Consider the following 25,136-nt stretch of genomic DNA (forward strand, 5'->3'; position numbering starts at 1 on the left):
AAAATCTAGCAATGTGTATCTGCAAAGAATTCTAGAAAAATTTTCCAGAGAGAAAATTGGGACAAAAGATCCATCTTACTGAGCACAGTGGCCATACCTTTGATCCCACCACTTAGGCGGATGGAGCTCTGTGAGTTCCAGGCCAGCCAGGGTTACACAGTGAGACCTTGTCTCAAACAAACAAAAATATACAAAACAGAATGAAAAGAGACCTGTATATATTTATCAGTTCTCGAACATTCATCATCAACCCCCTTCATAATGTGAACACTTAATAATTTAAAGTTGAAAGAAGAAAAAAAATGTCTCTTGGAATATGGTTTAATAGTTGTGATAGCAGAAGAGACTGATAAGAAACATTCTACAGCTTGTGTATGACAAAGACTAAAATTGACTTCATTAAGAGGCTTAGTATCCACTTAATTATATCAAAAGTTTAAAATTCTACTGATAAACTCCAAGCTATGAAACTTGACTGTAAGCTATATACTCTGTGAAGTTTAAAGGCTTAGAACTGAAATATGGACATCTGAAACTTAAATAGTAAACTAGAAAGAAACATGATAACTATATAATTCAGTCTGAAAGCCATACTATACTTCTCTTTTATTAATTTTCAATTACACAGGACACAGGGCTAATAAGTATCAGTATAGCACTGCCTTTAACTATTATGATCTTCGATACAATAAAGAACAATCAATAGGAATTTGACATAATTAAAATAAAGACAGCTACATATTTTCCCACATAGGTTGTGATATGCAAAGATTTATAGGACTAATTCCCAATCAAATTATCATGAAAAAAATACAAAACTCCAAAATTGAAGTACAGCAGAGTTGTAGTTTTTAAAACAACAACAACCCCCTCCACCCAAAAATAACATATAAATTAGCTTCAAAGATACTAAAAATAAGCTGGGCACGGTGGTGCTTATGCTTTTGATTCCAGCACTCAGGAGGCAGGGGCTGGAGGATTTGTATCTCATGAAATGGAGGCTGGAGGACCTGTATGAGTACAAGGGAAGCCTGGTCTATATAGTGAACTCCAGGCCAGTCAAGGCTATACAGTGAAGACATGTCTCAAAAAAATAAAACAAAAAAAATTTAAAAGATACTGAAAAGGTCATTTCTATATTCTGAAAATAGTCTTGAAGCCCAAAAATTTATTTTCATATTATCTCTCAGTTATACACACACATTAGAGTCTCTATAGAGATTTAAAACAATGTTTTCAAGTAAAAAAAAAATCTCAAAGATGTAGTTTCTATATGAGCTGTTACTTCTTTTAAAACAAATTTTCATATGCTAGGGAAATAACTTCAACCAAATGCTCAAACCATAACATCAGAACTGGGGAGCTATCCAGTTTCCCAAATTAGACACCTTAAGCTCAGCTCCTTCCAGTAACTCACTCTATGCTAGGAACAGACAGTCCCTTCAGCAAAGCTGCTGTCTTTCAAACCTTCCCTGCAGCTGAGGGTGGTTTCCAAGTTGAAGAAATGAGCTTCATGCAAATTAAAAATAAATAGAAGTACTGAGCTGTCAACAAAGCATGTAATTAGCAGGTGCTAACGGAGAAATCTGAAAGCACAGTTTGCCAAGGATACAATGTAAAACTAACAAGTAGATTTATTTAAATATGCTATCTTTTGTGTTTTTCTTTTTTAAACAATGGGCATATTTTTCCTTATTAGAATTATCCTTTACAAGTAACAATTTTGTAATGTTTATTGAAAATTTGAGGTTTTATTAATGTTTAAATTAAATTTATGAAATTCTCTTTGGCATTTAAAATATTTGTAAAGGAAAAGTAGAGGGCAAAGAAAATAAAGAAGATCAGAAACAGTTGGTTCAAATCAAAAATTAAGAAAACAGAAATCTCGGGAAGGGAATATAACTTAGTGGTTCAGTAATGTTCAAAGTTCTAGATTATTTCAAAAACTAAAAAACAAATCAAAAACAAAAAACCTCATTCAGCATAAAAATCTGAAGCTATATGTGGTTTCTACTCCATCAAAAAGCCATTACTGTACTTAGTTGAACTTGCTTGCACCAGTGGTAAACAACAGACAATAGAATAACATAAAATAGAACATATATAGGATAAAAATTATTTGTCTACCAAAAATTATTTTAATTAAAAAGTATTCTTTTTGAATGGAGTAAAATGACATTATAAGGGAATTTCTTTTTTTCACTTTAAAAAAATTCACTAAATACACCCAAAAAAAATGTATTATGGACAACAGATCTATCACCGCATGTTTTAATAGAATAATAAGCCTTGGAGGGATATCAAAGAAGCTCTATATATAGTTTTTTTCCACATTACAATTTTTGTATTCTATCCATAAGGGAAAGAATTGAGACTGAGCACTATGGTGTATGGGCTGCAATATTCACAGCACTTTATTCTATTTAATCTATAATGGGCTTTCAAAGTTTACCCAGGATTTACACAGATACTAAAACAATCAAGTTAGCTTTTTAAAAAACATAAAATATTCAATGAGCCAGATTACAGGAATGCTTTACGTATAATTTTTTTATTTTCATGCAAAATAAAGGCACACTTAATAACACCCTTTCAATTTTGACTTACAGGATTTAAATTCAACCCTTTATAACAATAACTTAATATCTAATGTTACATTCATGTTCAAAATGCACCAAGTGCAGGAACAAATGCAGCAAACCTAAAATCAAGGTGCTACAAAGCTGCTTCTACATCAAAAGACAGACAAGCGTCTGATAGAGTAATTTAATTGAACATATATTTACAGACATACAGCTACCCTAAAGAAAGACAGACAGATTTAGGAAAGCAGCTCTATCTGCAGAGGAAGAAAACAGCATGTTACAGACAGTCAATTATACATAGAACATTTGACAAACACCACAGAAAACAAACTCTAATCATTTACCAGGGTACAAAACTTGGCATAAATCTTTTAGCAAGTGAAGTGCATAAAGAAAATTTTTGGGTCTAAGCAGAATTTTACCTAAAAAATCAAATACTTAAAAATGTAAGCATAATCTAATACAATTATATAAATTTTAAAAGTTAAAGTTGGAATCACATTTCCAATTTAGTAATATGTATATCCCTGATTCACATTCTTGACTGGGGTTTTTAAAACAAAAAGGTGCATTAGACAAATGTATCAATAAATATTTCAGAATTATGACATGAGATGTTCCCATATCATTTTATGAAAAGTTGGGGAACTGATCATTATTTTCAATTGACAGACAACCCGTTCTATCAATATTATGCCCTGACCAGGTACTAATCAGATACTGCCTATTGTATAGGACCCTGCTTATGTCAGCTGCTGAGACAGGAACTAAAAAGCAGAAGGAGTTCCCTGCATGCATTATGTGTATTGTTAGCAATAGAGTGAGGTGTGCCCCAGTCCATCTGAGGCACAGCAAGTTGCATAACATCATTACCACTTTGCAAGGTCTGCCGTCCTCCAGCCAACACTCCACTAGGCAACATCCCTGTGGGAGTCAGGCCCTTGAGTGTTAGCACGCTTTCACTCTCCTCCCTACAGTAGAGAAATGCAACAAGTATTACAAGAGTACAAGTAACACAGAGGTACAGCACTTGCCTAGCATGCACAGGGCACTGGGCTTGATTCTCTAAACTGCAAAAAGCAAAACCGAACAAAATAAAAATCTATCAATAAATGCTTACTTTAAAAGAAGGACTAGGGGTTAGATATAGGCTATGTATACAATGATATTCATTGTTAACATTTTCCCCTCAATTCCAAGATACATATTTTCCCATATTTTAAATGTTTCATTTAGGAGGGTAGACACATTACAATTGAAATACATATTGCTTTCCTGAAACCTCTTCCTGAATTTTGACCCCAGGAAGGCACGTCGTACTCTAGCAAAACAGATATCCTATATGGATGAGAAAATTCACCAAGAATCTTATCCTGATCTGATTTTCGAAGTGTGGATTTAGTGCTTTCATTCCAAGAGCAAGACCCAAAGGTCACAAACCCTAATTTCAGTGGCAGACTACATGCTTAGTATGATTTAGGTCTTGGGTGTGATTCCAGCACCACAAAACAAAACAAGCAAGCAAACAAACCACTACCAGATTCAAAGGAACTTCTATTTCCCTCATCAGTATATAAATTTACAATTCATTCTAATAGAAAACCACATTGTTTCTAGGTATCAAATAGAACAATGATCATAAGATATAGTAAAATAATTTCTGTAAAACAATCAGGAAAATGTATCAGTACCTGAGAACAGAGAAGACTCTTGCCATCTTGCCAATTGCTCGGATTTTGTTTCTTATGATTTCTTTCCGCGCTGCAGCTGAACCTACTTTCAATGGAATAAAAAGAAAAAAAGGCTCAAGTTTAGGGCACTCAAGCATTACTAGCCTATTCCAGATTCATCTAAACCAATACCAGGTCTCCTGCTACCAGCTCACAGGGAAGACACTAGATGAAATCATGCCAGAAAGTTTCTCATTCCCTCAATGATTAGCTCAACAGTAGTCAAATATTGGGGTCTTAATATTGGGGTCTGTAAGAACAATTCACAAACTTTAATTATCTCACAACACTGACTAGTCAGGAAAAGAGTAAAGGGGGTAAGGGTTGGGGTAGGAAGACTTGAGCCCAACTTGAATTCCAAAACCAGAGCAGAAAAAACTAGAACAATCCTATACTTTTAAGTTTTCATGGGAGCCTATGGCATGCAGACTAAGACAAATGGAAAACTTCTGTTTAACTACCACAAAAGCCTTTAACATGCACACTAGAAAAATCTCTTATAAGAAAAGAATAAGCTTCGTGACTCTAAGTTAATCTATAAATAATATACAAAGGGAAATAATAACTACAATGGTGATCACAAAGTAGGGACTTCAGCAACAATGACTATCTCAACTTCATCGACTAGCTGGCCTCCATACTCATGCAAGTATAATTAAGCTTTTATAACCATAGGCATTGAATGTGAAACAGAGAGTAAGAAGAAACTCCCTCAAAAAGCTGGCTAAACAATACACCAAAAGAACTGGCTCCATGGTTGGCCAAAGGCACTTCAAAGGTCACTCTTCCTTTCCTTGGTCTCCAGCAAGAACAATAATCTCAGTCCTGTTACCATATATATATAGCAATCAGAGTCAATCTGGACCCATTTTTCCTTAAACTTGTGCTTCAACATGATGAAAACACGCACATGGAAGCACCACTGTTGAGGAGAAGGTCAAGGAAAGGCCTAAGAAGCTAGAGCAAAATGGACCTTAGGTATGCAGAGATCTAAACAATCAGAAGTCTTGTAGGTGAGAGCATTTCATTTAAAATTCAAACAGACTACAAACACATATAATTAAAAACTAAGATCATAACTAGGCTTAATTAAAAGGAAAACAGAAGTCCAATTTCAAGGATGAAAACAGCATATACTTAGAGAGCAGGACTCCAATTACCTTATTTGTTATTCTCTAAAGGGCAATACTGAAACATTGGGAGCACTAAAGCGCCAAAAAAAACTATGTGGTCATTACATCAAAGAGGTGCTCTTCAGATTAAAAAAAAAAAAAATAGAAAAGAAAAGAAAAAGGTTAATTATCAAAGAATATTAGAATTTGAAGATACACTGGAGATATTTGTTTATTTTATGGACTAAAGACCCCGAGGAGATCACTAAACAACTTTTCCAAGGATACAAAGTCTGATTTTCTTCTAATAAATTAATATAGATATTTTATTTTTAAATTAGCAGAAATTTTTAAATATTTTGATTTGTATAAGGAGAAACAGGTTGAAAAGGATGGCTATAACAACATACATTTGTATTTTCAGCCTTAATTTATATATTTATAAAACTAAATGATATGAAAACTATACTGAATTCAAATAAAAAATTTTAAGAAACATAAACACACTGTACAAATCAGGATTTAAAATCAGTCTACAAACACATCATGCATCATATTAAAGCAAATGTCCACTTTAAAGGTACTTTGGGGAATAAGACAGACAATCAAACACCCCTATTCATGCAGGAAAAAGTACAAAACATTACAAATAAGCAAAAGAATGAAATTTTAAAACAAGAGGAATGAAAAGAGGGAAAACTATTTCCATGCACAGAAAGACAGATGTCTTGGAATATGACTTCTAAAATATCAAACACTAACTCATGTTAAGAGTCAGGCTAAATTTGCAAAAGGCCCAAAAAGACTCTCAAAACATTACTCAACAGATATGCCAACTTACATGGACATGAGGTAACTTATGAAGTCATATTTCAAAACAATGTTACTCTGTCTGGTCTGTACCTTTTTTATTGCCATATATGAGCCGTTCTTCAGATGGAGAGTCCAGAAAAAAGGAAGTGAATGATGGAGAAAAGGTGGTTGAGACAAATAAAAAGATAGAGATTTAACTTGGCAGTGGTATTGAAGGATGAATGTATAAAGAAAGGAAGAAAAAATGAAGGCCCTTCTATTCGAAAAATGTAGTACTGTAGAATTTGGTAAATAAAAGACAGATGCTACAAGGTAGAGCTCTAAAGCAAAGATTTCTTGAAAGATATGTGTTCAGAAAGAAATATGAATAGAATGATTATAATTTTTGATGAAAGTAGACATAATTAGGGACAGAAAAAAATCACGTGAAAACACATAAGACCAATAAAAGACTGTGCTAACAATCACACATTTATAGTAATAACCATAAGTAAATATGCCGCCCATGAAAGTATGTTAAGTGAAAAGCAATGACACAAATAAGATACAAACTCATGTGATTCTTCAAGGACACCAATATATGCAAAATCTGTAGCATGTACAGAAAATATGAGTAACTTTCCTCAGGAGAAAGGCTCACCCACTCACAATAAAGAAAAAGCTGAACCTCCCATACTCCATAACAACATGACATGATTTCTTGAATCTGAATTATAGAATGTTTGCATATATTCAAAATTAACTATTTTCTGTTTGTTCCCAATCCAATCTAGGGACAGGGGGACACCTTTTGCAAAAATAGCAACAGATTGCTTCAAAACAAGTAAACAGCTTTAAAAGTAGACAGTGGAGGTGGTTTAATTTGAGTTTTCCAGATCCTACATTCTAATGCTAATATATGATTGCATTATAGGAACCACAGTTTTATTTAGTGGCATTGTTAATACATAGATTATGCATTTCCTTAACCAAACTGAAGACAAAAGATAAATATCTAGAAATGTATGCATTCTAAATATCATAGAAATCAGTGCTCAAAAATTCATGATTAACACCTCTAAAAAAGGATGCTACACATTTTTATATGCAATGTTTATGCAAGTTTATCTTGAAAAAAAAAAAAACCTACTCATACAAGCACAAAGCAAACAATACAGAATACCAAAGACCCATCAATAAAAGCCTTCATCCATTTCAACAAATCTCAAAAGCAAATAACTAAAAACTATTCTTTCTTTCCTGCTTCTGGAAAATCTCTAATCCTACTTTCTCCCTTTCTCTAAAGAAAAACTAAACCCTCATTCAACCTCCATCCCAAACTACATTTTATCAAGTTTTCTTTCTAAAGTCAGATTTCTTCCCAGATCCATAGAATGGCTTCACTGAGAGACAGGAAAAGAGAATGAGAAGAGATAAGTCAAGCCATTACGATGAAAGGAAAGGAGAAAGGCTAGGCATGGTGGCCTTTAATTCAGCACTCAGGAGGCAGAGGCAGGTGGACCTCTGTAAGTTCAAGGTCAGCCTGGTCTACAGTGCAGGTTCCAGGATAGTCAGGGTAGTTACACACACACACACACACACACACACACACACACACACACACACACACACACACACACAAACCCTGTCTCAAAAAACAAACAACAAAACCCCAAATAAACAAAAAGGAAAGGAGAAAGGAGGAACAGAGAAAGAAAGCATAAAGGGAAAGAAACAATGAAGAATGGCAGTAGCATGCTCCAGTAGTTCTTTTCTGGATCCTATGCTGAACTTTGGCATCTATCCTAACACCCTCCACTTTCTTCCACTCTTTTAATGGTTTCTCTCCCAAATACTCCTATTCCTCTATGCAAACTCCTTCATTCATATTTTTTTTATTCTTTTCTTAGAATTCCTGATATTAATAACCTGGTTAATGAAAGGGTGAAAAAAGTGAGAAGTAACTGCATCTATGATCCTAACAGTGAAGGATCTATTTCTAGTATGCAAAACAGAAGCCTGTATTTTCTCGTAGAAACACTGTCATAAATGGTGCTGAAAATTGTAAAAGTTACTTGAGATTAAAATGTCATCTTTTCTGTTCTCTCACTTTATAAATGAGAAGATCTTAAGAAGCTGGGTGACTTTTCCAAGACTGTATAGCTACAAATAAAATTGAAAGGTGTTTAGAAGGCAGAGAGGAGGCAAATCTCTGAGTTTGAGGACAGCCTGGTCTACAGAATGAGTCCCAGAACAGTCAGAGGTACACAGAGAAACCCTGCCTCAACAAAAAGAAGACAAAACAAAACAAAAAAAGAAAAAGAAAAAAAGAAAGGTACTACTAAACCATTATCTTTTTTCATCAAATGATACTGCCTCTTTAATGATGACATTTAATTCAGCCCTGGAATGCAAGAATAATAAAACAAATAAATAAATTGGCATAATTTATGCTATGTCTTATTAATAGGAAAAACATTAAGATAAATAAAATCTGTTTAAAAGGAATATATATTCTAATTGTTCTATGCTTTAGGCACATGATAAAATTTTTTAGTTTGTTTGGAACAATTAATAAAAGCTTTTGTTTATCCCTTGTTAAATCTTTAAAATCAATCACATTTATCTCCATATAAACTATAGGTACCCAAACCAATTACTAAGTTAATCTTAATTATGAAACTTTTGACTTTTTTATTTCAAGAAAATGACCTACTACTACTAAATATGCTATTGGCAATGCTGACAATAAATCATGAAATACGATCAACCTAACGCAAATGACATATTTTTAGAAGTTATATAAAAAAATTAAAGCCAGGCGGTGGTGGCGCACGCCTTTAATCCCAGCACTCGGGAGGCAGGAGCAGGCGGATTTCTGTGAGTTCGAGGCCAGTCTGGTCTACAAGAGCTAGTTCCAGGATAGGCTCCAAAGCTACAGAAAAACCCTGTCTCAAAAAAAACAAACAAAAAAAAAATTAAAATTACCATGTGAAATAATTCTACTTATCTTACTGAATATAAAACAAATTTATAAAATAATCAATTCCTGAATACAGGAAGAGATGATATTAAAAATAGTAATTGAGGGATTGGAGAGATGGCTTAGCTAAAAGCACTGGCTGTTCTTCCAGAGGACCTGGATTTAACTCTACCTCCAGGGGATCTGACACTCTCAGACATAAATGCAGGTAAAATACCAATGAACATAAAATAAAAACAAGCTATTTAAAAAAGAAATGGCAGTTGAGTAGTAGTGAGAACAAAATAAAAAAAAATACTAATTTCAATTTCACTTAATGTTAAAAAGAAAAACTAATTCTGACTGAAGGGATGGTTCAGCGGTGAAGAGCACTGATTGCTCTTTTCAGAGTATTTTGGTTCGATTCCCAGCACCAACATGGCAGTTCATAGCTGTCTGCAACTCCAGTTCGAGGATCCAACTTCCTCTTCTGGCTTCCATGAACACTGTACACCCGTGGTACACAGATGTTCATACAGCAAAACACTCATGCACACAAAAATACAAATAAATAAAATTGCAAAAAAAAAAAAACCCACCTAATTCTAATAGGAATAATTATAAATTCAGTGCAGTAAATTTCAGTAAGTGGATTAATTTTATAGAATAAGAATTCTTTAATTTGAAAGCTAAATATTATTTAAAAAATACTCTAGGTTCAAATGTAGTTAATATAAACCAATTAAAATAACCACTGGATAATTCAAAGAAAGTGATAAATTGCCAGAAAACTTTAACTGAAAAACAAACAAGGCATGTGACAAGAGTCATTTCAATCACCGCCTCAATATTATTTCAATACCTGTAACATTATTATCAACAGTTATTATTATCCTCAAACTGATGAAGGAAGTATAACCCCCAAAGTTTAACTAATTTTCCTCAGATTCATTTAGAAGAAACTAGAGTCTGAACCTAGACCTTTTCTTAGAACAGTGCTAACAGAACAGGGAGAAAAAAATTACAACTATTCACTTTTTTTTTTAAGAAAAAGAGCCATATGTAAATTATTTTAAAATACTTATGGGAGAAAAAATATTTACTACCAACCCTCCCAAAAAACAGCTGACATAAATTTGCTTTTTAAGGTATCAATAAAACTACAGTAATAAAAGCATTAACTCTGCCTGCCACCAGTACATGGCAATAGCAACACTTGTATTGCAACAAATGAATAGATTTAAAATCAAACTTCACTCAGACATGACTGTAACACATGTCAGATACCCTGGCACTAAGTAGACAGGTAGGCTGGCCATAGTTCTATGCCAGCCTGGGCTACATACAGAGACCTTTCTGAAAAAAATGGAGGAGAGCTAGGGCAACAACTAAGTTGGAAGAGGGCTTGCTTAGCATGCATAAAGCCTTAGGCTCAAGCCCCACTGCATGGCATATATCAGATACAGTGTTACATATCAATAATACAGCCCAACGAGAGGAAAAAAAAAGGTTAAAGCAAGATAATCAGTATTTCAAGCCTAGCCTTGGCTACACAGCAAGAACAAAATAGAACAAGTCAGGTATGACATAATGCCTATAATACCAATGATTAGGAAATAAAGAATTAGGAGCTCAAGGTCATAAGCTACAGGATGAGTTTTGAGACCAGCCTGAAGTATAAGAGACTGCTTCAAAAAGAAGGGTGAAAATAAAAGAAAAAAAAAAGACGGTATCTTCCTAAAAATCTTACCAATACGTAGACCATAATCAGCACAAGAAAGAATCTGAATACTGGACTACCAGAAAAATAAGTACACAACAAAAAGTACAAAAATAAAGACATAAGGGGCTGGAGAGATGGCTCAGTGGTTAAGAGCACTGGCTGCTCTTCCAGAGGTCCTGAGTTCAATTCCCAGCAACCACATGGTGGCTCACAGCCATCTGTAATGACATGGAGGCAGAATGTTATATACACAATAAATAAATCTTAAAAAAAAATAAATACATAAGAATAAGGAATGCAACAGTTTTCAGCTTTTAAGTTACTTATCTTTTTATTTTATCGTTAAAATTTAAGTAGCTGAAAAATTTATTAAGTAAAAATTTCAAAAACATAAAGCCAAATAATTTTAATGGTATTCCTTTATACTACAAATATACATTTGGTACACAAGCTTTTTGGCTTATATAAAGGCAGACAACCACATATAAACCTTGTTTCCATGGAAAAAGAAAAACTTCCAGAATTTCTAGCAAACTATAAGTGGTCTTCTAGAACATAACCACTAGGATGAGAACAGCCTACATTGGTAAAGAAATGAAAACAATACTCAGGAGTCCAGAAATGCTTCTGATGTACAACAAACATAGTACTAAATAACCTCTTCATATCAAAATTAATGTCCATATTCATCAGGAACTGCATCCTTTCAACCTCCATTTTTCTGTTTTGTTCTTTCTTCCAAACTTCCCCTTTCTGAAAAGTCCCACATCACTAAAAAAAAAAAAAACCTAATAATATTCTCAAAACTTAAAATATGTGTGTGGGGGGCGCGCATGAATGAATCTCACTTATCAAATAGTACAGCCACCGGAAAGTAATGACTTTTTTATTCTGAAATAGACTGTACTGACACTTAGTAGTTAAAGAGCTATCATTTCATAATAAAAATAGTAAATGAGTATTCATACCATCAAACTGGTCTTCACCTTCTGTCATTAGTTCATCATCAGAGCAAATACTCAGAACATTTACCAACATTTCAGTTACTATTCAAAAAGAAAAGAGAGTGAAATGTTAGATGGCTATATACAACTGCCCACATATATGCACAGCATAATTCAATAGGATACCTTGTAATGGCAGGAATGACAGAATTTTAAAAACTAATAAACTTTAAAATGAAAACAAGGAAATAGAAAATAACTCTGAGAAACTGGAATTCAGAGATACCAAAGCTCTGCTAAGAAATACAAAAGTTTCAATAAATAAGATCTGAGAGGAATTATAAACTAGTCTTTAGTTTTCCAGAAGAGGATACATCATACATTTTATGAAGAAGTCACAAAAACTGTAAAATAGTCTCATAGGAAAACGGAAAGTTGCCGAGAGTCCAGAAATAAAAGTTTACAGTTAACGTCAAAATCAGCAGATAAAAGTTTTCAAAAATTGTCTATCTACTGAAAAAGAACGGGTCAGACACCATCCATAGTACACTAGTATGAAAACTAGTTCAAGATGGAACAGAGGTTACTAAAATTGTAAAGCACACACACACAATTACAGAGGTAAATCTTTATGGGTTAGGTTAAGAATTATATTAAATTTTATCATAATCACAAACTTCTGAAACAAGCCACAGTGGTATGTGCTATGCTGTACTTGTAACACTGGAGCAGATAAACTAACCTTGGTGAGCCCCAAGCCAGTGAGAGAGCCTGTTTCAAAAATCAATGTAGAAGACAAAAGAATGAACAATGACGACATTCCCAAGGATGTCCTCTGGCTTCCACATGTCTATGCATACATAGGCACCCAGACTATCTGTACCAGCTTCCATATAAGCATTTACACAAAAACAACCAAAATAGGCGCTAGAAAGATGGCTCAGGGGTTAAGAGCACTGGCTGCTCTTTCAGAGGCCCTAAATTCAATCCCCAACAACCACATGGTGGCTCACAACCATCTATAGTGGGATCTGATGCCCTCTTCTGGTATAAAGTCAACAGATCATTTATATACACAAATAAATTTTTTTTAATTTAAAAAAGGGGGGGATGTTGGAAAGAAGCCAGTACAAATAAAAACTACTACATATTGTATTATTCCATTTATATGAAATGTCTATAACAATCCATGGAGACCATACATCAAGTGGTTAGAGGGCCACTATTGCTGGCTTCAGCAGCAAATATACTTACATGGGAACACTACAGAGATTAACATGCCCCCACCCTGCCACTGTACAAAGATAACTTGTAGTTTGGTAAAGCCTTTCAAAACATGTTTTTGTTGTTGTTGTTTGCTTTAAAAAAATGACTGCTAAATTAAGATTGGTGGTATATACCAGTAATCTGGGGAGAATGAAGCAAGAGGATCATGAAATCAGGTCAAGTCTAGAGTAAGCAACAGAGCTTCATAGACAGAAACTGTCTCAAAAAAAAAAAAAAAGTCTTGCAAGATGGTCTACTATAAAGGTCCTTAAATTAGGGGCAATAAACAAAAGTTTACCAATTCATTTCAGCTATATGAAAATATGAGCAGGGCAGTGGTGGTATACACAGGAGGATCTTGGAGTCTGAAGACAGTCAGGGCTACACAGAGAAACCCTGTCTAGAAACACCCACCCCTCAAAACAAGAAAATATGAAAAATGTTCTCCATATATACATATATTTACATATCAATTTTCCCTTTCTCAAAATGAATTAATATGTTCTGTATTAAGAAATTAACAGACGTTTTAATGTAAACTTAAAAATGAGTCTCGTCTAAAATAGGTATAGACAAAAAATGCTTCAAAACAGTTTAGATATACAAAGGTAATACTGACTAGGAATATTAATGATAAAGATTTGGTGGTGATTTGATAACTGTACAAGGTGAATAAGTGGTACACAGGAATTCATAGTATTAATATACATTAAAAATTTTCCAGCCGGGCGGTGGTGGCGCACGCCTTTAATCCCAGCACTCGGGAGGCAGAGGCAGGCGGATCTCTGTGAGTTCGAGACCAGCCTGGTCTACAGAGCTAGTTCCAGGACAGGCTCCAAAGCCACAGAGAAACCCTGTCTCGAAAAACCAAAAAAAAAAAAAAAAAAATCCAGTATTGAGATTTTGGGCAGAGTGGGTTAGGGGGAAGCTAGTTCAGACTTGCCTCAAACTCAAGATATAGCAGAGGATGACCTTAAATTCCTGATCCTCATGCCTTCATCTCCCAAGTGCTGAGATTAAAAGTTAAGGGCACTGGCTGATCTTCCAGAGGACCTGTGTTCAATTCCCAGCACCTACTGTCTGTAACTCCAGTTCCAGGGGATATGACACTCTCACACAGACATATATGCAGGCAAAACGTAAGTGTACATAAAATAAAAATAAATAATTTTTTTAAAAAGTGTGGACCACTAGTTCAACTCCATTTTGTTAAAAGAAAAATGAAATAAGAAAGTAGTTCTGAAAAAGAGAAGAAATGGCTACTGACTATAATCCAATACTTTAGAGGTCAAAGCAAGATTGCCAATAGTTTGAGGTCTCACTCTGTAGCCATGGATGACCTGAAGTGCATAATGTGGCTTTGAACTTGCCAATACTCCTGCCTCCACCTCCTGAATGCAGGTATTAAGGAACAAGGCACGATGCCCAGCTTTGCTCTCCATCCTCTTTCCACTTGTAGCAGACAAACAGAAACCAGCTTAAATTTTCTGATCTCTCAATAAGAAGTGGTCAATATAAATTATTAAAGTCACTTACAGGCTATATATGATCTGTTTTGTTTAAACACTCACAGCAGAAACATTAGCTATTATGAAATAGTACAAGGAGGTGTAAGATAACTAAATTAGAATCTACAAATGACCATTTTCCTCTTTATCCTTCTGCTCCCCATCCTCCATCCTCATAATCTTATATTAAAGTAGCTGAGCTGCAATCTAGCCTAGAGACAACAAAATGAGAGAGATGAATTCTTAAATTCCTTTTAGCTTGATGATGCTATGAGTGAACGATTTCTCATACCCCAAAGATAGAAAGCTGTAAGTGTAATGCATCCTTTCCATCTAAGCCCTTAACTAGTCCTCTTCTCAAATGCTAAATTGGGTAACTCTATCTCCCTATAAACGTAACATCAGACCTACTGAGTACATGCAGAAGAGGAAAAGCAATCTGCAAAAATTCTAACATGCACAGTGTCATTATTAATTCTGAATTTTAGAATCAAAACTTGCCTTGGAAGTAGTGACTATCACAAAAAAGGGAACATTCTGTAACATGGAAGAGGTGTGAAACAGAGGGGGTATAGAACATAATGTTTTATAATTCTATCTCTATTCTCAGATTGTCAATTTACCACATATGAAATCTAATGTGCTGCCTTGTTAAAAAACAAAGGAAAAAAGAAACAAAGAAAGAAAAGAATTAACACTAACATGAAAAAGAAGGCAACAAAATCCAAATTCTACAAAACTAGGGGGAAAAAAAAGAGCATTTGTTTTCTCTTTAAAAGCCTAACGGTTATTTCTCAAAGGTAAAAGTTCTAATAGCTATTTCTCAACATCCGTGAGAAAGCATCATTAGTAAAAATAGGTGCATATTTTTGATATAGAAGAATTTATAGATTTCATAGTTATACAGAACCTGGGTTTCTCTACTTCTCTTAGAATACAGATGCACTATAAAATAACTAACATCGACAAAATGAAGACTATTAAATTCTCCAATAAACTGCTGTGAAATCTCCACAAATGGTATTAGAATATGAAGGAAGTGTCCTGTCCATTCCAAACGAAAGCTAACCCTCCATAAAAGATTTAGGCTTAAGACAAAACGAAAGAAAATCCAACAGCTGAAGACAACATCAGGCTATTTATAAATCCTCTCCCAGTCCCCATCCTCACATGGGGGCTGTAAACATCGAACCAAAATATCTTTGAGGCTGTCATATCCATGGCCACAGACACAAGTCGAGCTGTAGGCACAGTGGAGTCAGGCTTCAGTTTCCTCTAGCAAGTATGTGTCTATGATAGTAAACCAGAGTAAATGTAAAAGTAGTGAAATAATCATTTTGTAAAACAAAACAAACCAAACAAAAAATATACCTTTTTCTCCAACAAATGGTAAAGACCATGTGAAGACATCCATAAAATTGGGCAACCAGTAAGGATGTGGAGAACAATTAAACTGTCGAATATTCATCACATTATTTTCATACTTTAGTACAGCAGCTGCAAGATAAGTTGAATATCAATATAGCAAACTGTCTTTAGGCAGAAGAGCATCAAACACATAAAGTATAGTATCCGTCTAAGACAGAGGGACAAGTAGAATCCGGGCTTGGTAGTAGGAGACAGAAATGAATTTTTGGCAATAATACACATTATTTTTCTTCTGTAGACAGGATCTCACTGTGTAACCCTGGCTGGCCTTGAACTCACAGAGTTCAGCTTGCCTCTGCCTCCTGGGTGCTAATATCAAAGGTATGTAACACCATGCCCAATTTAAAATACATAAAAATATAAAATGTTTACCCATTATTAATGAAATTTTTAAGTTCTTTCCAGAATGCTTGTTTTACTTTATAATCCAATGATGAACATGCACTTTAATAAACCCAAAATTGTGAAAATCAATTTTTAGGGGAAACACAGAATGGCAATGGGCAATTTTCTAGTTTTTTTTTTTTTTAATCTCACAAAGTTCAAGAATTAAAAAAGATCCTCTTAATTGCAAGCAAGCTAATAGGAACACCTAAATTCAACAAGGCAATTAAAAAAAACCCACCAATTTAGAAATTATGAATGTAAAAATGTGTTTATTTCACTTAGTCCATGAAATCTGGTAAAACTACACTGAACAAACATTTCACTTCATTTAGGGAAAAAATATCTATTAAAATAACCAGAAGAGCAAAACAATGTAACTAATAATCCAGGGATACATATTGACCTCAATTTTAGATATCTTCCTAATATCCCAATATAATTATAAGCCATAATCCACTTAAATCTCAGATACTGGTTATTTTACTTTGTGGAACATGGAATTAGAAGGGCTAGAGTGCAGAATGTATTAGCTATGCAACAGATCATTTGACTAGTCTGTTCACTTATAAAATGGAACCAAAGTAGCTACTCTCTCTATCTCAAAGGTTTAAGATCAGAGAATGTATTCCACATGAAACCATTAAAAAAAGTACAAAATATTTTATTTATGGCTGTGAGCCAACTCTAGCCATGAAGTATTTTAGAAATGTGTGATCTTTTTTTCAACTCAGAAATGAAGGTTTACTCTGGCTGGTAATTTTGAGATTTCAGTTCATGATTAAGTTGCTTGGTGCTTAGGATTTCAGACAGAATGTACATCATGATGGGGAAACACAGCCACAGAGGCCTGTTCAGCTTATGAGTGGGTGGGCTATTGTCCTCTCCCTTTTATTTTAATAATAGAGATGTTAAATTCAACAATTAAAATTCTGCTTAACATAGAACCAAAAGCAACCTTGCTCTGGGTTACCATTAATTCAATAGGTATGTCTTCCCCCTTAACCAACTCATATGTTGAATAAAAATATTTTAAGAGTAGCCTCAGAAATTACGGGCTGATACCAACGTTTCAGACTTTTTATTTAAAGGAGAAAAAGAGAAAAATAAGAAATCTAGAAAATTGCCTTATGGGTGGGAATGAAAGATCACAAAGATGCCCATTCTAATATAAACACTCAAATCATAAGCATCAATTATGCACAAATCAGAAATACTGAGACATTTGATTCTGACAGAGCAGACTCACTGGTTTGAGTTTCAGTTTTGAAAATTATAAAAAACCGATTTCCTTAAGCCTCCTAAGCTCAACTGAATGAGAACAGGCACCAAGACAGCAGTCAACTCAACACTAACTAGGCGCTCCTTTTACATTACGAGAAAACAGAGCTGGATAGTGAGGGTACTAGCCGACAGATGCAACAATCAATTCTATTCTTGATTAACTTAGGAATGCTACTTATAAAAAAATGAAGCCATATTTCATTAGGTATCTCTATATACCTATAGCATATTCTATATAAAAATGATCTAGTATGCTGTTTAATTCCAGATAAAGTTTAATCTTTTAAATGTCAACTAGTGCCACCAAAAACTCTTCTCTTTCAAACCATGACCCGCAATTAGCAATGACCTCATTATCTTTCTAAATGCACCTTTTAACATCATCTACCTTCTGTTGATTTATCCTGGCACATCTACTCTAGTCTAACTCTGAAGCTACGAAATAGTCAACTGAATTCTAGACATGTCAAGACAGAATAGAAACTGGCCTCTAAGTTCTCTCCTCTGAAGACATGAACTATGTAAAGCCCCATATCATCTTCCATGTCCCAAGAACATATTTAACTAGATTATGACCCTGAAGCTTCTCAATCAGTAAGTTATGTTAAGAATGAAATGAAATCTAATCTTTATAGTCAGATAAAATTAGGAGCAAAGGAAGGAAAATGGACGCTACTGGAAAAGGAGGTAAAGAAGGATATAAGAAAAATCTAAAGGCAAATGAAAGGAAGAGAGGGAGCCTTCTAAAAGCAGACCATAGGGGATTATTTTTAAGGCTCAAATAAAATCTTGAGGCAGTAATAAAATACTGGGACAAAAGAAAACTCTAAAACAAGAAAAGAAAACCTATACTTATGAACATAAAACAAACAACATAATAAACAAGCAGACACTGCAAATAAAACGGTGATAGCAACAACTTTATACAGACAAGAAAACATTCTTTCAGTTATAAAAGAAGATTTAAGCGAGGGGGTTTAAGAAAATCATCTGTGGTTGTACTTAACTCAAAATCGTCTGTGGTTGTGCTTAACTCTGAGCACTTTTACAAATGGCTTTATGAGCAACAGGTTGCAGAGCAGGTTGCACACAACTTGGTTGCACATTTTCAATTTTACTTCTTTTTCTCTCCCCTCCCTTATATCTTAGTTTTTATGAGATTTGGACAGTTTCAAACAGTGCCCCCTAATATTTTTTAAAGTAAATTAAAAGGCTAAGTTGTCTATACAGATTTTTCTTTTTATCAACAACATCTTACCTTTATTATTGTAGACATCTAAGTAATTAGGTGCCGAAAAAATTGTTATTAATGAAGGGAACCCTGTAGTTTGACTTTTTCTGTACATTCTATAGCTGCAAAACAAATAGCTTAATATGCATCGTAAAGCATCAATCATGATCACTAAGTATGATATGCATTCAAGTGTAAATTTGGGTCAGGGAAACAGAATTCTTACCCTGCATCTTGAGCTTCATGAGCTCTAATAATCGATAACAAATTATTGTTTTGCAAAAATTCACACACTGCTGGATAGCTGCAGGGGGAAAACAGTAAATTAAGTAAAACCATCCTTTTTGTATGAAGTACAAATTATGTTACATAATTAAAATGTGATTAGTTTTGGACATTTTCCTTACTTATAAAAATAAGAACATCCTCGAACAGTATTATGACTAAAATGTTCTTGTGATTTTTCATTTCCAAAGTCTTCAGAAGGATCAGACCATAACAAGTCACACATTGGTCCAAATGCAGGTGGCTCTTTAAATCTATCTAACTGTGAATAAAAGACACAAAGAAGAAATAACTCACCAAGTGAAGACAAAATGTATATAAGGGATAGCAACTTGAATACAGTCTGCACTACACTGTTCTAAACGATCAAGAGGTATTTCTTTGAAATCAGTCTATTAGTCAGTACATTAATTTTTTTCCCCCCAAGACAGGCTGTCCTGGAACTCACTCTATAGACCAGGCTGGCCTCAAACTCAGATATCTGCCTGCCTCTGCCTCCCCAGTGGTGGAATTAAAGGCATGTGCCACCACTGCTCGGCAACATTAATTTTTATCAATACCTAATCTTACCAGTGAAAATAAATCTAATGCTAAATTTGAAGATTTTAAAAACTCTCTATCTGGGCGGTGGCTTCAGGGAGGCAGAGGCAGGCAGATCTCTGAATTCAAAGTCATCCTGATCTACAGAGATTTCCCTGTCTTAAAAAACAAAAACCTCTCTAAATCAAAAATACTGTGAACAGGGGCTGAAGAAATGGCTCTTTCAAGAGGTCCTAAGTTCAATTTCCAGCAACCACATGGTGTCTCACAACCACCTGTAGTAAGATTTGGGGCCCTCTTCTGGCCTGCAGGCAGACACGCAGACAGACAGAACACTGTATATAATAAATAATTCTAATAATAATAATAATAAAAAGAATACTGTGAAAAGAAACCAACTTCAGAGGTTGGTTATACTCACTCTCCTAATATCATCCAGTGTATGTATTTCAGGTGAAAGTCCACCATGAACACAAAGAAATTGTTGGTTTAGAAGTGCAGCAAGCGGCAAGCTGTCAAAAGCTTCCATACAAGCTTCATAGACTCTTTCGGAATACTTAATTTTACCTAGAAAGAGAAAAATATTAGCATTTGAAAAATTTCAGTTATTTTAAATTTGTTTTTACATTTATTTAGATGTATGTGTGTATGTGTATGTGTGTACACACACAATTGCAACAATTGCAATATTCAGTTCTTTCCTTCCATAACATGGGTTTAGGTGATGGAACTCAGATTATCAGGTTTGGTCTCAAGTGCCTTTATCTACTGAAGCATCTCACAAGCCCAATTATTCTTAAAATATACACCAATACTGGATTTTTATTTCTTATTCTCTTCATAATATAGTTTTTCTTTTTCAGTGAGTTTGAAATAGCTACTTTCAACTATTAAAGGGAAATGTCCTAAACTGACTACTAAAACCAAAGTAGGGAAACTATAACACAGAAACACCTACATGGAGTCAGAAGTTGAGACTGGGTAAAAAAGCACAACAACAACAACAAAAATCAGCAAAAATGAATTTACGGCACAAAGTAACTTCTGTACCATGAATACAGTGGTGACCAATACTATACAACTGTTAAGATTCACAGAAATATAACACCATGAAGACTGAAGTTTACAGTACAAAGATTTTTTTAAAGCCTCTTCCATCCTAAGAGTCAACAGAAATATGCAAAGTTATCAGTCTCACAAAGATAAATATGTGTTCTCTCTAAATTTATTTTGGATATGTAGTTGATGGTCCTAAAATATTATTTAAAAATAAGTAAATAGCCGGGTGGTGATGCCGCACGCCTTTAATCCCAGCACTCGGGAGGCAGAGGCAGGCGGATCTCTGTGAGTTCGAGGCCAGCCTGGTCTACAGAGCGAGTTCCAGGACAGGCTCCAAAGACAGAGAAACCCTGTCTTGAAAAACAAAAAAACAAAAAACAAAACAAAAAAAAAAAAAAGAGCTAGTTCCAGGCCAGGAATCAAAAGCTATGGAGAAACCCTGTCTCGAAAATCAAATAAATAAATAAATAAATAAAATTTCTAAAAACAGTTCAATTTTGAACTTCCATACAACTAATTAAAAAAAATTAAAGGGGCTGAGAGATGGCTCAGTGCACTGACTGCTCTTCCAGAGGACCCGGGTTCAATTCCCAGCACCCACATGGCAGTTTACAACTGTCTGAATGTAACTCCAGGTCCAGGGGACTCTACACCCATGGCAAAACACCAATACACTTAAAAAAATAAACAAACAAACAAATAAATAAAACTGTACTTTGGGATTAAAGTTTTAACACTAACTGAATTCTAATACTAAGCAACCCTAAAATTATTATTACAATAAGATCACATCATCACAATGAAATTCAAAGTTCACCCACTTAAAAAATTGGAGGAGCACCAGGTTCCTCTTATCTAAATAAAGGCTTAAAACAAGCAATAAAGCAGGAAGCTAATCAGAAATACATGAAAGAAAAAAACCCTATCAAATCAAATTATCATTTATTTTTAAGGAAATATGCACATTCCTGAGTCCAATACGCTTTTAAATTTCTACATGTTTTAAGTGACTTTTTAAATGGATATTTGATAGTCATCTTAAAAAAAAAAAAGACCCTAGTTCTCAAACCCCCCCTTATTTATTTACTTCTAACTTCAAGACAGAAGTCTATCTTTTTTTTCTCTTTCTGATTCTTCAAGACAGGGTTTCTCTGTAGCTTTGGAGTCTGTCCTGGAACTGCACTTGTAGACCAGGCTAGCCTTGAAGTCAGAGATCCACCTGCCTCTGCCTCCCAAGTGCTGGAAATAAAGGCAAAGGCTTGCGCTGCTGCCAACCGGCCAGCCTCACCCCCACCCCGGACTGACACAAGTCTATCTTAACCTCAGGGTGTCCTAGCTGAGAGCTACTACTAAGGAGTCCTATGGTGTCTTTCTGCCTGGGTCAAAATGTGGGAAAATATGCACATGCAGTCTGGAGAGATGGCTCAGCCACTATAGAAGGCTAGGCTCACAACCAAAAATATAAAATATGCACATGCATGGGGGTAGGGAGGATTATTAAACCTTAATCTTTAGTTAACAACCAAACATAAGAAAACTCCTGGAGCTAAGGATATGGCTCAGCAACTCAGAGAACTTCTTGCTCTTCCAAAGCACTGGAGTCTGAGTCTTGGCATATACATCAGGTGGCTCACAACTATCTGAAATTGTTCCAGGCCTTTCCAAGTCTCTGGTCTTCACAGGCACTGACACTCACCAACTCCCAGAGAGACACATGCACATATACATAATTACAAATAAATCTAAAAATAGAAAATTCCTATACATTAAGCACCCAGTGAATCTTAACTGATAAGTCAACTGTTTAGCAATGTGGTTTAATAAAAATTTTAATTTGAACTTTTAAATCAACACGTATTTTCTATATTTCATCTTATGTTTTTGACTGCCTCATTCTTGAAGTTAGACGGCTGTATTCTATGTTGTTTCTTCTTTGTCTACATGTCTCTACTTTTAAGTTTTTTTAAAGACAGGGTCTCAAATATGCAGCCCTGGAACTTGCTATGTAGACCAGACTGGCCTCAAACACAGAGAGATCTGCCTACCCCTGCCTTCTAAGGGCTAAGATTAAACACATGTGCTGTCATGCCCAGGCAGTTTTAAAATTACAATCAGTTCTCTGTATTAGTGGGTTCTTTATCTGTTGACTAAGCCAACCTCTGATCAAAAATTATTTAGAAAAAAAATTCCTTCACAATCAACACATAGACTTATCTGTTCCCTTTCAAGTATTTCCTAAACAATACAATAACTTCAGTTATTTTCACAGCATTTACGCCATAGTAGGTATTAAAGATAGTCTATGAGAGAATATACACAAGTTATAAGTAAATACTATATACTTTTATGAGACATACAATATATACATTTGTGTATGTACAAGAGGTCCCTCTAACGTCATGGATTAAACTCCTATTTTCAGAACTTAATTTGAAGACTTAATATGGTTGCAGATATTAATTAAACAAGCTCAACATATTGCAATTTATAATTGGTCTTAATAACAGAAACCTGGAGTCAGATATTAGGGGCTGAAAGCTGAAAGATCAGAAAAGCAGAGCCATCAAGCCATTAGTTCCTACCTCTACAAAATCATCCTGCCTCTTCAAGTCCTTAGACTGAATGCCTTGCACTTGTGTCTCCTCTCCTTATATTCCTCTCTTCTCTCAGCCATATCCCTTTCTTGTCTCCACCTCCCTAGTGGATTAAAGGTGTGGGTGACTCCCAAATACTGGGATTAAAGGTGTGAGCCCCCACCTCCTGGCTGTGTCACTTTGAGACTGGATCAATGTAGTATAGCCCAGGGTTGCCTTTAACTCACAGAGAACCATCTGCCTCCCGAATTCTGAGATTAAAGATGTGTGGCCTGGCCTCTATGGCTAACTAGTGGCTCACTCCACACTCTTGATTCTCAGGCAAGCTTTATTTGTTAAAGCACAAACAAAATATCACCACATGCAAGTTTAAAGTATGAAAAAAAGTCAACACTGCTCTATATCATCTAGTGGTGGATAGGTTATTATTGCTTTATTAGCAAGAAAAAGGATAAATACTGTAGGTTAAGAATTTCAATTCAGGTATGGAGAAGTGGCTCAATGGCTAAGTGCACTTGTTCTTCCAAAGGACCCCAGTTCAATTCCCAGCATGCATACCAAGCAACTCACAGGCATCTCTAACTCCAGTTTCAGAGAGATATGATGCTTCTGGCCTCCAGGAGTACTCCACATATGTACACATACATACCCAAAGACATACACAAAATTTAAAGCAGTAAAAATAAATTTTAAGAAATAGTAATCTGAGTTCATTAACTATGTTTGAAATGGTCTATAATGGTGACAAGATAAATATATGTTTTTCAGGATGCCTTAAAATTGAGACACAGAAGTCTGCAAAGGAGGCCTGGAGATATGGCTCAGAGATTTAGAGCACTGGTTGTTCTTGCAGAGGACCAGAGTTAGATTCCAAGCATCCACATAGCAACTCATAACCAACTGTAACTCAGGTTCCATGGGATCTTCTGACGTCCAGGCATACATGTGGTACATACATACGTGCATGCAGAAAAAACACTCAAACACATAAAATAAAAATAAATCTTTTGATAAAAATCTGTCATGAAACAATACCACCACCTCTCTTGGTCTTTGTTAAATACATATAGCTTTATAAATACATAAAGTTATCACACCACTTTTAAGACGTTCAAAAATATATGAAAAAAATCCAAACTATTCTTAGGTACATCCATAAAATGTTAACAGGAAATAAAACTTGAAAATACTTAACATTTTTTTCTCAAAAATGTACATGGAATCTGTTCTTATGTGTTATACTGTAAAGTCTTCATATCTCTTACTACCTATGTCATCCCAAAAGAAGCACTGAAAATATTTTCCCTGAAAGTACTCACATTCCTGCTTAAAGGTAAAATATTCAGTAAGGTGTCTGCATTCATGGTTGCCTCTCAGAAGGAATAATGTGCTTGGGTATAGAATCTTCAAGACCCATAAATATAAGACACACTGCAAAAGAAAATGTTTCCAGTGAATTTTTCTTAAATTTTATTTAACTATGTTGATCTTTGCTTCTTTTAACTATATTAACCTTATAATTCTGTTACTCTTTATATTTAATCCATAATAACAAGCTTTATGAAATCAGACTTTGTATTACTGTTTCTGATTCTCCTAGAAAAGTATCTAGCAAATAGAAGACCAAAGAATATTTGTTGAATTAATAAATCAATCTAATTAAGATTTATAGATTATTTAATGTAACTTAGCAAAATGGCTTCTTCCTT

The 25,136-nt window shown here is 34.7% G+C and overlaps 1 protein-coding gene across 5 annotated transcripts in view; it reads right to left on the bottom strand.

Annotated features, from left to right (window-relative positions):
- Window positions 1-25,136, bottom strand: part of Ppp3cb (protein phosphatase 3 catalytic subunit beta) — a 47,765-nt gene that overhangs the window by 4,951 nt on the left and 17,678 nt on the right. For 2 of the 5 annotated variants that reach the window (XM_050126954.1, XM_050126951.1), the window contains exons 4-12: window positions 24,747-24,858; window positions 20,196-20,341; window positions 19,357-19,496; window positions 19,176-19,253; window positions 18,977-19,071; window positions 15,994-16,119; window positions 11,873-11,950; window positions 4,277-4,358; window positions 3,459-3,556 (exon numbers count right to left, since the gene is read on the bottom strand). In XM_050126954.1, the coding sequence (XP_049982911.1) occupies window positions 3,459-3,556; window positions 4,277-4,358; window positions 11,873-11,950; window positions 15,994-16,119; window positions 18,977-19,071; window positions 19,176-19,253; window positions 19,357-19,496; window positions 20,196-20,341; window positions 24,747-24,858 (955 nt within the window). Of the gene's footprint in view, window positions 1-3,458; window positions 3,557-4,276; window positions 4,362-11,872; window positions 11,951-15,993; window positions 16,120-18,976; window positions 19,072-19,175; window positions 19,254-19,356; window positions 19,497-20,195; window positions 20,342-24,746; window positions 24,859-25,136 lie in introns of all 5 variants that reach the window. The other 3 variants (XM_050126953.1, XM_050126950.1, XM_050126952.1) reach the window with 2 other exon arrangements.

This window comes from Alexandromys fortis, unplaced genomic scaffold, assembly GCF_014885135.2.
Source record: "Alexandromys fortis isolate MF-2015 unplaced genomic scaffold, M_Fortis_MF-2015_v1.1 scaffold_233, whole genome shotgun sequence".
NCBI lineage: Eukaryota > Metazoa > Chordata > Mammalia > Rodentia > Cricetidae > Alexandromys > Alexandromys fortis.